The 12,440-nt window shown below is 40.5% G+C and overlaps 1 protein-coding gene across 11 annotated transcripts in view; it reads right to left on the bottom strand.

The window, feature by feature from the left end:
* ROBO2 (roundabout guidance receptor 2) overlaps window positions 1-12,440 on the bottom strand; it is a 643,837-nt gene that overhangs the window by 75,595 nt on the left and 555,802 nt on the right. For all 11 annotated transcript variants that reach the window (XM_073303863.2, XM_073303872.2, XM_073303897.2 and 8 more), the window contains 2 exons: window positions 9,194-9,365; window positions 216-398 (listed from right to left, as the gene is read on the bottom strand). In XM_073303863.2, coding sequence (XP_073159964.1) covers window positions 216-398; window positions 9,194-9,365 — 355 coding nt within the window. The remainder of the gene's footprint in view (window positions 1-215; window positions 399-9,193; window positions 9,366-12,440) is intronic.

Raw genomic sequence — 12,440 nt, 5'->3', positions numbered from 1 at the left:
TCTTACAGTAATGATGAAATGTGGTCCAGAGCAATGCATTTAAAGCTTCTCATACACTGGCACTTTTACAGAACACATTAAACAGGCATACAACATTCATCCATTCCACCTTTATTTGTAATACCACCATTGTTAGGGTTGGGTTCTTTAAAATTAGTTCTGTCCTGTTTGTGATAGAACCTGACAAGTTTGTAGTAAATAGTTACTGTTCTTACCAGCATAATTGCTCAGCCCCTTCCTCTTCTTTCTTCGCCAATACAGCCAGATGCTGAAACCCATCAGAATTACCCAGCACGCCCCACCAATGCCAGCTATAAAGGCAGGCTGCTTGACAACATCAGTGATTTGCTCAGTTATGCTGTTGTTATTTTCAGTGATGACAACTTCATTACGACCCCCTGAAAAAAGGAAAGTCAATATTACATGTTTATAATGTACTCTGTAATTCAACCAAGAACCAGAGACCTGAAATGGAAAAAAAAACCACAACAGTACTGTGCTTCAAAATAATTTTCCATGGTGGGGTACAGGTAATTAGGTGTGGATTTATAGGATGTTCAAATATAGATTTGAAGGCAATGTTTCCTGCAAGAAAACCTACAATCCATTTCAGTTATTCAAACATATGTTAAAAAAATACTACTGTCCCCGTAAGCTAACAGATGGCAGCTCACAGTCAATTTTTGTGAAATAGTCTTGATATGGGTGTAAGCAGAACACCACAAAGAGAGACAAAGAGAAAAAGTGACTGAAACACAGACCTTAAGCTCTCTTGATTGTATCTAATGATTTGGAATTTATTGACTTCCTGCATATGTGCCATTTTCTTTCTCCTGATTTTAAAACTGAACTGGTAGCTCAGTAGCTGGCTTGATAACAAGCCCCTAATCCAGTGGTTTCCAAACTTGTTCCACCACTTGTACAGGGAAAGCCCCTGCCGGGCCAGTTTGTTTACCCGCCGCGTCCACAGGTTCAGCTTATCGCGGCTCCCATTGGCCGCGGTTCGCTGCTCCAGGTCAATTGGAGCTGTTGGAAGTGGCGCAGGCCGAGGGACGTACTGGCCACCGCTTCCCGCAGCCCCCATTGGCTGGAGCAGCGAACCGCGGCCACTGGGAGCCGCGATCGGCCAAACCTGTGGTCGTGGCAGGTAAAAAAACTGGCCCAGCCCGGTCCGGCAGGGGCTTTCCCTGCACAAGTGGCAGAACGAGTTTGGGAACCACTGCCCTAATCTAAACTGTTATCTGTGGATGGATGTCACACAAATGCCAAAGTGTGGAGCTCCAGAACTGACAAACACTGTGATTGTTCAGTTATTAGAAACGTGCTTCAGAAATATCGCACCTCTCCAATCTGAGCCACAATCTCAAAAATTCAGCAGTTATAGAAATATGAAAATCAGAGAACATTTTCCTCAAAAAAAATGAATAGTAACCTTGTATATGTTTGGTATAAAACATCTTACTCAGTGTGGGTTTTTTTAAATGATGCCAAAATTATACAACCTTAATGTTCAGAGCATAGCCATATCTTGCCCTCATTTGTGAAACTACTTACAGTGTTTTTAAGATGTAGAGGAGAAGATTCAGTGCTGCATATGCCGTATTATAAAAAGCAAATATTTGGACTCTCAATTACAGGAACTAGCAAATTATGGGAGCTAGCAAATAAGGACCTATCACAAATGTAGGAAGTAGAGTATCTGTAGCAATAAAGTGGTTATTTCAAGCAAATTGTTATAAATATTGTAGCATTATGCCTTGCTGTGAACATTTATATATTCCTCTTCTATAATTCAGCAATGGTTAAATTCACTGTTCACTTCTTGGAACACAACTGCTGCTGAGTCAGCATACTGGCTGTAGTCTAAAGTAAACAAACAAGGTCATTTGCTAAAGTAGATGCAAGAAAGAAAAGACTAAGGACCTGAATCTTATTCCCACTAATGCTCCTTTACACAACTCCAGCAGCCTTGCAGTGGATGTAAATGTAATATCCCTTTTAATGCTCCCTTTCATTACCAAATCAGTGTAATGGGGCCTTAATATAAATGAGACTCAAGTCCAGAGAACATGAGAGCTCACTTTACTTCATTATGCTCTACTTGTCTAACCATACCCTATCTGTCAGAGCCTGCACCCCTTACTCAGTCATTGATGTCAATTGCAGCATTGCCTTAGTGACAAGCTCGGTTTAGACCTTATACTGCATTCAGAGGTGGTTGAAGTTACTTATTAATAAATGTGATGTAGTGTATTATGTTGCTGGAACTGCTGTTAATAATCCATGTGATTTTATTATGCTTTTTCCCTATCTGATTATTCATATCAATCCTTTGTAATTCTGACTGTCTGCCTTTGTGAACAAATAGTTCAAATGTTATGCTGGATGTTGGCTTGGTTTGAGTAGTTCTGTTGAAAAATCACTGAGAATTGTACTATAAAGAAAAAACGGAATTCTAGGAAACACTGGAGAGTAGAGTCAAGGGAGAAAAGACCTTGACTGATTATGGCGGCTTGTTTGGGAGAAGGCAGCATGCAGGCTCCCTTATATACATTTGGAAATGTCAAAGCACTGCATTGCATCGTGCCTGAAAATTAAACCACAGGCTACAAAACCTGCCACAGTGCTTTCCAAAACTTTTCATAGAATCATAGAATATCAGGGTTGGAAGGGACCTCAGTAGGTCATCTAGTCCAACCCCCTGCTCAAAGCAGAACCAATCCCCAACTAAATCATCCCAGCCAGGGCTTTGTCAAGCCTGACCTTAAAAATATCTAAGGAAGGAGATTTCACCACCTCCCTAGGTAACGCATTCCAGTGTTTCACCACCCTCCTAGTGAAAAAGTTTTTCCTAATATCCAACATAAACCTCCCCCACTACCATTACTCCTCGTTCTGTCATCTGCTACCACTGAGAACAGTCTATATCCATCCTCTTTGGAACCCCCTTTCAGGTAGTTGAAAGCAGCTATCAAATCCCCCCTCATTCTTCTCTTCTGCAGACTAAACAATCCCAGTTCCCTCACCCTCTCCTCATAAGTCATGTGTTCCAGTCCCCTAATAATTTTTGTTGCCCTCCGCTGGATGCTTTCCAATTTTTCCACATCCTTCTTGTAGTGTGGGGCCCAAAACTGGACACAGTACTCCAGATGAGGCCTCACCAATGTCTAATAGAGGGGAACGATCACGTCCCTCGATCTGCTGGCAATGCCCCTACTTATACAGCCCAAAATGCCATTGGCCTTCTTGGCAACAAGGGCACACTGTTGACTGATATCCAGCTTCTCGTCCACTGTAAATTTTAAATTTTATCCGGCCAATTATCAAAGCCCCAGTGTTTCCCACCCATTATATGGTAGGAAGGCCAAACACTCAGTGGAAACCAGTGGGTAAGGAAAAGATGAGAGGGAGCAGTGGCTCCATCAGATGTTTTCCTCTTCTTTGGTGCCCTTGTAACCCCTCACCATAAAGCGGAGACTCCCAGGGCCAGAAAGGAATGAAATCAGTGTGTTTTCCCCTTCCATGGAGCCTCTCTCCTCGTGGACCCCCGGGTTGGGGCTCAAAGGGCCGGAAGAGGATGTGGTGGGGTGGAACTAGGGAGCAGATGTACTCTGGCACATGTGCTTTTGAGGACACAGTACATTTTCTCGTAGAAATCTGGCTGGGAGCTAATGTTGTTCCAAGCACCATTAACTTTCTCTTAATTCCTGCTGAAGGCAGCCTCTTCCACCCCTTTGGATGCTTGTAGAGGAAGCAAGATGGTGAGGCAATGGAAGCGCTGCTCCTGAAGAAGCCATGAAAACGGAAGGCCAGGGGAACACTTTGGACATGCTAGCTTCTTGAATAGTTGTCCATGAATCCAAAGAAAGGTAAGGCACTGCACTGAATGAGCTCTTCCCTACCATCTACTGATGGGGGGGAAAGACCTCAGGAGCAGACCATATTTTTATAGTTATATCCACTCTGTCTAGGTGACTAGAAAGAATACCTACTCTGCCAAAGTAGATCAATTTTGGCTGTTTTGGGTTAAAATTAAGACTTGGATGGAGGGATAATAAAATATTATCCTTATTATATAACTAAAGGGCAACCCCCCCCCCCCCTGTATTTAATATCCCTTAACTATAACCTCACTTGCTAAGGGGAATAGTGATGCCAAATCCAAGTGAAAGTCAGAGTGTGTTGGGACAGGTGCTCCTATCTGGATGTGTAGGCTCTGTTAAAAGGTTCTTAGATACCATTTTACCCTTCTCCTCCAGTGTTTAAGGAAAGAGATGATTTTCTGTCCATGCAGAGTCTTTGATCTTAACAGTGATTGCTACAGCTAAAATCATTAATAATCTGGTCTAAATGGCTGAGCCTGAGACCTGGTGAGCGGACAGTGCTGCAGTGACAGACAACACAGAAGAGGCAGCAGCAGCAGGTGAGGTTCTCCGCAGCCTGGTGAAATCACTAGAGGGAGGACTGGGCTACTGCTGGAACACCAGAACGCAGCTAAAGGAGCCGGGTGAGGCAGGAGCTGTGGCGGTGATAGTGGTGGGTAGTCCGAGGCATCACTCAAACCCAACCTTTCCCCACCCCTCCGGGCAGGAGGTGGACTCCGCTAAGCTCAGACAACAAATCATGAGGGGGGAGTGCAGCGAAGGGAAAGGAGAGTGATGTGTTAAAGGGACATTCATCCATTGGACTTTTCACACCACAAAGGGCTACCACCGACAACACTGTGGGGAAAGTATTTTACTTACGGCTTGCCTGCTTTTGAATCATCACTGAGGTGTTTTCCCAAATTACTGCTGTGTTCCCTCTCCTTTTAATATACATTGTCTTTTGTTATACACAGACAGTGTGCATGCGAGCGGAGAAGTACGGCCTTGGAGAGGCACCCAGGCATGATGATTAGTTTTCCCAGATTTCTAGGTGGGGGCTTGAGCTAGTTGTGTTTTGTAATCTTAAGAGGAACCCTTAAATATGAACATATTTCATATTTATTTATTTAAATATTTCATATTTATTTCATATTTGCTTGTTGCTACCGGCACCTTGTTGCTACCGGCACCACCTGGTAGAAAGGTTACAGAAAGGAATCTTGTTTCCCTATAGAAACCTTAAGCCCTGGGCTGGACATTCTGCCTTCACAATGAGGTCAGAAACAGGTCCTCCATGAGTAGCGGATGCACAAGAAATTCCACAAGGAGAACCTCAGAGGAGCTTTCAGATTACTTTATCCCCTCCCAGACCCTCTTCTGGAGGAAGATGCAATCTGTCTCCAAATTAGGTCAATCTACCTTCTAAGTTAGCAGCCTGGATGTTTGTTCTACCCTTCAGTGCTCAGCAATTACATGAGCAAAAGTAATAATTCATTTTAATGTCAAAATAACATATGCTTTGTGATTTCAGGAGCTGAAAAGTAAACAAACACAGATGCATGTTTCCTATTGACGTAAAACAAAATTAATCTAGTTGTAAGGAGTTTGGGGAACAAATTACATTCATTTTGTATTTATTTATATGATATTTAATCAGAAGTAATATATATGTCATCCAAGGTATCAGTGTACTATTTCATATACTGCAGGTGTTTCTATAACAATGCTGTCAGTTCTACTAATTAGAACACATATGAGGGATGTGTGTGACCTGTAACGCTCCATTGTTCTTGCAGACAAAAATATAATTAAATATGTCTTCCTCCCATTGGAGAGTAATGAAGAACAAAACTAATTTGTTGGACCAAAAATTAATTAGATACATCAGATCTGATTGTACCTATTACTGTGAAAGTTTGCAGCTGTTCCTCATATTATTACACCAACTATAAAATGTAAGTATGAACATGCCAACTGATTACTGAAATAATAGCTATATTATTAATCAATATTATTTTAAAATTGATTTCTTCTTATAATCCAACTACATTTTCTTCTCCAGCATCCTCAACACTGGTGAGCAAAACTTTAGTTTTTTTCCTATAAATAACAAGTTTGACATATATTTCTTTACAGAAGCTTTGCAAGGCTTAAAGACAAGTGCAGTTCATGGAAAGAACACAATTCATAACTGTTTCTTTGTATTAGACCAAGCAATCAAAGTATAGTTTCAAGATAGTAATTACAAAGCACAGTAAGAAAGTATTTTAATGTAATTAGGGAAGAAAAATGTATTATAGATATCTGGATATGTCATTAGAATGGCAAGGTAAGATATCACTGTGGTATTGTTTATACTGCACTATAGCTGTGCAGATAATTTTTAAAAAATCACATTATGGTCCCTTCCCCATGTAATCAAAATTTATCCTGCAAACACACGTATGTGAGTAACTTTATTCACTTGAGTAATCCCAGGGGAATAAATTATAGAATCACCAAAATGCAGGGCTGGAAGGGACCTCAAGAGGTCATCTAGTCTCTGCACTGAGGCAGGACTAAGTAGACCGTCCCTGACAGGTGTTCGTCTAACCGGTTCTTAAAAACTTCTAATGATGGGGATTCCACAACTACCCTTGGAAGCCTATTCCAGTACTTAGCTATCCTTATAGTTAGAAAGGTCTTTTCTAATATTTAGCCTAAATCACATTTGCTGCAGATTAAGCTGATTCCTTTTTTGTCCTACCTTCAGTGGATATAGAGAATAATTGACCACCATCCTCTTTATAACATCCCTTGATATATTTGACAACTGTTATCAAGTCCCCCGGAAAGTCTATTTACATAACTAAAGTTACTTACATAAGTATTTGAGGATTGCACCCTATAATGATTCCCCGTTTACAATTACATTTTGAGACCTGTCAGTTAGCCAGTTTTTAATTCATGTAATGTGTGCTATATTGATTTTGCATTATTCTAGTTTCTCAATCAAAATATCATGTGGTACCATGCCATCTCTTAGGGAAATCTAACTATATTACATCAACACTATTACCTATTACCAACCAAATCTGTAATTTCATCAAGATAGTCTATAAACAGATGGGATTTAAAGAAAAGTGAGATGCAGACAATGTGACTGCAAGTAACTGTATCTTGCTTTGTGAATACAAAAGGGAAAATGTAAGTGAAAAAGGGAACCAAAATCAAAACAGAAAAGAATGTATTAGTCACTTTTCGTCTAAACGGTATTAAATATGCAGAAAGTGATACCAGACAAGATTGTTGAGGCAGATATTCTGGGATCATTAAAAAAAGAAAGAAATGACATCATGAGTATAACAATGAATAAATGAAAAGTCTCTAAATTCCAACTGGCTTTTTCCGATTTATGATGTACTTACATTCTCATGTCTCTTCCACCTTCATACCACAAACTCGGAAACATATCTTTCCATGTCCAGCTCTGGGGTATATTAATCAGTTTTGTAAGAATCAGGGAAGGACTGATGGCTCAGTTCTGCAAGGTGCTGAGCACTCTAGCCTCGGTCCAGCAAAGCACTTTCGCACACGTTTAACTTGAAGCAAATGAGTAATGGAACTACTCACATGTTTCAAGTAAAACATGTGCTTAAATGCTATGCTGGATTAGCACTATTTGTGTTCAGCACTTTACAGGATTGAACTCTTAAAGCAGTACGTCCAGAGATACTTCACACAAAAATCAGGTTTTCAAAAGTAATGAACTAAAAGTGAAAGGTCAGTCTCTCTCGGTAGAGATCATTTAAAGAGAGACCCCAAATTCATATCTAGTACCCTTTCCAAGGTTTTTGTAAGAGCTGAGTTCATTATTTTCAGTCTTGCAAGACTCTTTCACTTTTCTGTCATACATAATTCAATGAAGCTTCAATGAACAGACTCGCCCTAAAGATAGACCTATCTTAATCTCCCTTTTCGGACTTCCCCTCCAAAAAGAAAAAAAACCCTAAATCTAAACTTCTGCATTGCCCTACTTTTGAGAGGATACATTTGTAATGTGAATGTCATTAACCACTTAAAATGAAGCTTACGCAGGACTTATGTGGGAGCTAGGTCTTGTGCTGGCTTTTCTCTGAAGGGTGAATTTCACCCCAACTCAAATGAACATTCTGAGTCTGAGACATTGCTTTAGTTACGTTTTCCATTTTGTTCACTAGTCTCTGCCAAGAGTCCTAAAGGCACAGTATAAGAAATAGAAGAGCAGATTACAAAACCTTATCCCAGTACTCTTTTAGAAAGAACACATTTTTAAAGCAACACTAACAGTTGGCCTAAAGCCGTAGTTCAAATAGATCAAATTAATAAACAAATTCCTATACTCGAAGAACTTTAATGCAGCTCCACAACAAAAATGCTCAATTCAGTTCTGTTCAATTTCCTGCCCCACCCCCAATTTATGTTATAGAAGAATCTCAGAAGGATAAGATTCTAGGTTTCCCTCAGGTCATGAAATTAATTGAGCACGGAAACCACTAATAAGAAACAGTAATTTCAAAGGAAAAAGATGATAATACCAGCTTTCCTCTCTAGCTGGACTAGAGGCCACTTGTTCTTTGGCAGAAGAAAGCCCATGTGCTTGGGATAGCTGAGAAATGCTAAACTTCAAATGCTCAGGTTTCAGAGTAACAGCCGTGTTAGTCTGTATTCGCAAAAAGAAAAGGAGGACTTGTGGCACCTTAGAGACTAACCAATTTATTAGAGCATAAGCTTTCGTGAGCTACAGCTCACTTCCTCAGATGCATATCGTGGAAACTGCAGCAGGCCTGCTGCAGTTTCCACGATATGCATCTGAGGAAGTGAGCTGTAGCTCACGAAAGCTTATGCTCTAATAAATTGGTTAGTCTCTAAGGTGCCACAAGTCCTCCTTTTCTTTTTTCAAATGCTCAGAAAACCAACTTTAAACACTGCCTTGTGCAGCAGTAGCTCAAATAAGGCAATATTACAAGCATCTTAACAGGATAAGAGAGCTAGTTCTATAAATCTGTCAACCTGCAGGAGTGGTACATTCATAATAAAATATTAAATCAGCTGTGCAGGATAATCTATGTTTTTAATATGTTTCAGGAAAGGAAGAACTATTTCATCTTATTAGCTGTGAGAACTATACAGAAGAGGAAGAGGCAGTGTTGGCAGGCAGTGGTACATTTAAAGTTAACTAGATCGCTCAAATTGAATTGCACCTTGTTTTTTTGCTCCACTGGATTTTTATGCCTTCAGAAGTGATTTATGAAAGCTCTTCTGAAATACTAAACCGGTAAAATAAAATAGAGTAGACAATCACTTACCAATTATTATGGGTTGTGGTTCACTTTTTACTCCAACACCTGCACTGGTGCTTGCTGCCACTTCCACTCGATATTGAATACCAGGGTATAGGCCACCTATCACTACAGAGCGAATGGCTGCATCTACTGTTTTGTTGATGTGAAATCGAGTCTCATTACCTAGGCACCAGATCTTGGGTAGGGATTGGGGAAATAAAACAATATGAAAATAGTCATGCTTGCAAACAATGGTTCACAAATATGGTATATTAATATACTTCACTGGAAATACATATACTGATATCTTGAAATGCAACTGCTAAATTCCTTTAAACATTTAGGCCTGCTTCTGCAAAGACTTATGCATGTGCTTAACTTTACACATGGCTAAAATTCTCATTCTCTCAGCCCTGACATAGGGGAAATGCTAGGAACAGTACTGGGGGTAGAGAGGCATGCTGGAGGTGGAGCACATAGCATGGCAGACATTCTTCACGGTACTACTGTCCATAGGCAGCTGGGGATGGGATTCAGAAAGCCCCCAAGCAGCCCAGGATCAGTAGGATCCAAAGATGGCTTAAAATCACCTCCTTCCCCATGTCCCTGGGCGGTAAGTTCCATGCCGCAATTCTTAGAATCTCACCCACTGACTTTAATTACTTCCGTATGACTTGTCCCAGGCATGACATTAAGCATATGCATAAATCTTTGTTGGATCAGGCTCTTGTTTAGTTACTATGGCTATAATCTACGGTTTCCTAAAGTTATTTTTTCAGTCTCATTTTTTTCTATTGAATAGAAAACGGGCAACAATTACAAAAAGAAGCATGTTCAAACACTCCTAAGAATACTATACAGAATCTCCTTTTAAGTATTTTCAGCTTTCTACCCTGGTAGAAAAAGGGTGTGTGCAATTTCTAAAATGCTATGCTATGTTGTTGCTGTCATAACTGAAATTGTTCAGGAATCTAGATTTTGCGGTCTGACTTATTTTACCCTGTAATTCAACAGATACAAAAAATGTTCCTTAAGTATCCTGATATGTGCCATATTTCAAACCAGCACTTTGTGGCGCAAGTGGTATATTATTTCAAGGCAGTTTTGCTTCTCTCTCTTATATTTATTCATGAGCATTTCCTGAGACACTTTAGCATTAAAATGTTCAGAGACTCTTTTTTAGTTGAAGGGATCTGTGGAGACTATTACTATAATATTAAAGAATCCATTAACTACCACTCTAATTCCACTCAAGGGAAGCAATACATAAAAAAAAATCCCATATATGCATGTATGTAATTACTGTACCAAAGGAAGCTGGTTGAAAACAACATGCAGTTGCTGACAAAGGGCTGGATTATCACAGACCTTACTTGGCTCAGCAGAGGAGAAAGCAGGAGTAACATTCCCATTGCTCCTATGCTTGGCACCGCTCAGTTTTTGACTCTAGCTTCACAGTACCAGGGGTTACTCACCTGATACACTTCCTTGTAAGCAAGGAGTGGGGGATGGAAGAATCCCTGGCTCCCCTAGGCTCAAACGGAGCTTCTTTGCTGGCCAGAGTCCCTGGCCAGGTGCATGAGGGAGTGCGGAGGAGTCATCATGATTTGTTCTCTGATCTGGTCTTGGGATAGTACAGTATTACAGGGTGCTCCTAACTTAAGGCAGACTGTAAGGTTGCAAACCAGCACTTAGTTAATGAAGGCATTTCGGACTATTTTGACAAAGAAATTGTTGTAGGCATAAATGAAGGAAGAAACAAAATTTGCAGATGTGTGTGTATAGCTCAGATTGTAGGAAAATGCTGAAAATTATATTACTTAATGAGAGAAACATCACACAAGCAAGGAACTACAGATTAATCCAGTTTTTCAAAAATAGGTACATAAAGGTAGGCTCCTAAATTCACACTTATTTAGGCACCTAAATAAGGTACGTAGTTTTTAAAAGTGCTGATCATACAATGCTTGCCACTGAGGTAAATGGCAGCTGCTGGGTCACTTTTGAAAATCATGGCAATCAGGTACATAAATATGGAATTAAGAGCCCAAATTTAGGCTCCTAGTTTTTTTAAATCTTGGCCTATGTCTCAATGCATATGTATAAAAGTTCAGAGTTAGAGTTGTGTGGATAACCCTTACGCATTTTCTGACATTTTAATGCTTAGCTGTGAAGTCATAACATTCTCTTAACATATTTTTAATGGAATTTATATGAAACAAACCTTAACATATTGGAGTTGGTATGAAGTTGAATTGATGTGAAAATGAGGTTTCAATAGCATAGCTGGGTTAATAAATTGTGGTCTTGACCAAACAAAACAAAACAACAAACTAATACATTGCAAGTAAATACTGTGTGTCTTTAAAACACGCACTCAAGAGAGTGAAACATAAAAGAGCTTACACTGATTTTAAAAGTAAGTGCCTGCCTCCCTGCTCCATCTCTGAGTCAGATTCACCCACACTGGAGCAGGGGGCTATAAATTACACCTTCCTGTGTGAGATGACCAAACTACATCCACAAGGAGCAATGCCAACACTTCCACTCTTTTGGGACTTCTGTTGGGGTAGGGCAGCTTCCATATCCACCAGCGGCTCCATATGAGGCCCACTAGCTGAGGCTATTGAAGATACTCACTGAAATAGTGTATCGCCTACCCACAACCTTCTGGTATAGGGTTGACATCCCCGATAGGATTTGTCCCTGAAGAAGGGAAGTTGTGGCCACTTTCCCCAGATGAAACCTCTAGCAGATTTTTTGCCTCTGGAGCTTTGTTGCTGGGTTCCCAGTAGCTTCCACTGGCAGAAACCCATGGTGAATCTGCCCCAAGAGCATGGATTTTCAAGTTAATTCTCTGACCTCTAGCATGTATGCTGCCAAGCCCATCATTCCCCCTGGCATTTGGGTAGAGGATGTGATGAGGGCTGAAGGGGTTTCACTACTATTATACCTGCTGTGCAGGGCTTTTTCTGTTATTCTATGTGCTGCTGGGTATTTATTTACTGGAGTGGGATGAACAATCCATTGGATAGCATTCTGTGACATATCCATGTTGTAAATATGTAAATAAGTGGTCAGAGCCTGGGCTTGACCGTTGACTGATACAGCCTCTGAGGATGACACCTTGCAGACACCACATCAATGACAGAGGACAAAAGATAACTAAAGTGAGCTACTAGCCTACTGAGAAACACTGATACAGCAGGCATTGGCTATACTGATTTTCAACCTGTTGCCTGGGAAGGCTGCTTGTGCCCTGCAGGCCTCT

Source organism: Lepidochelys kempii, chromosome 1 (assembly GCF_965140285.1).
Source record: "Lepidochelys kempii isolate rLepKem1 chromosome 1, rLepKem1.hap1, whole genome shotgun sequence".
Classification (NCBI taxonomy): Eukaryota; Metazoa; Chordata; order Testudines; family Cheloniidae; genus Lepidochelys; species Lepidochelys kempii.
Note: the sequence above shows the minus strand (reverse complement) of the source record. Positions and strands in the feature narration are given on the sequence as shown.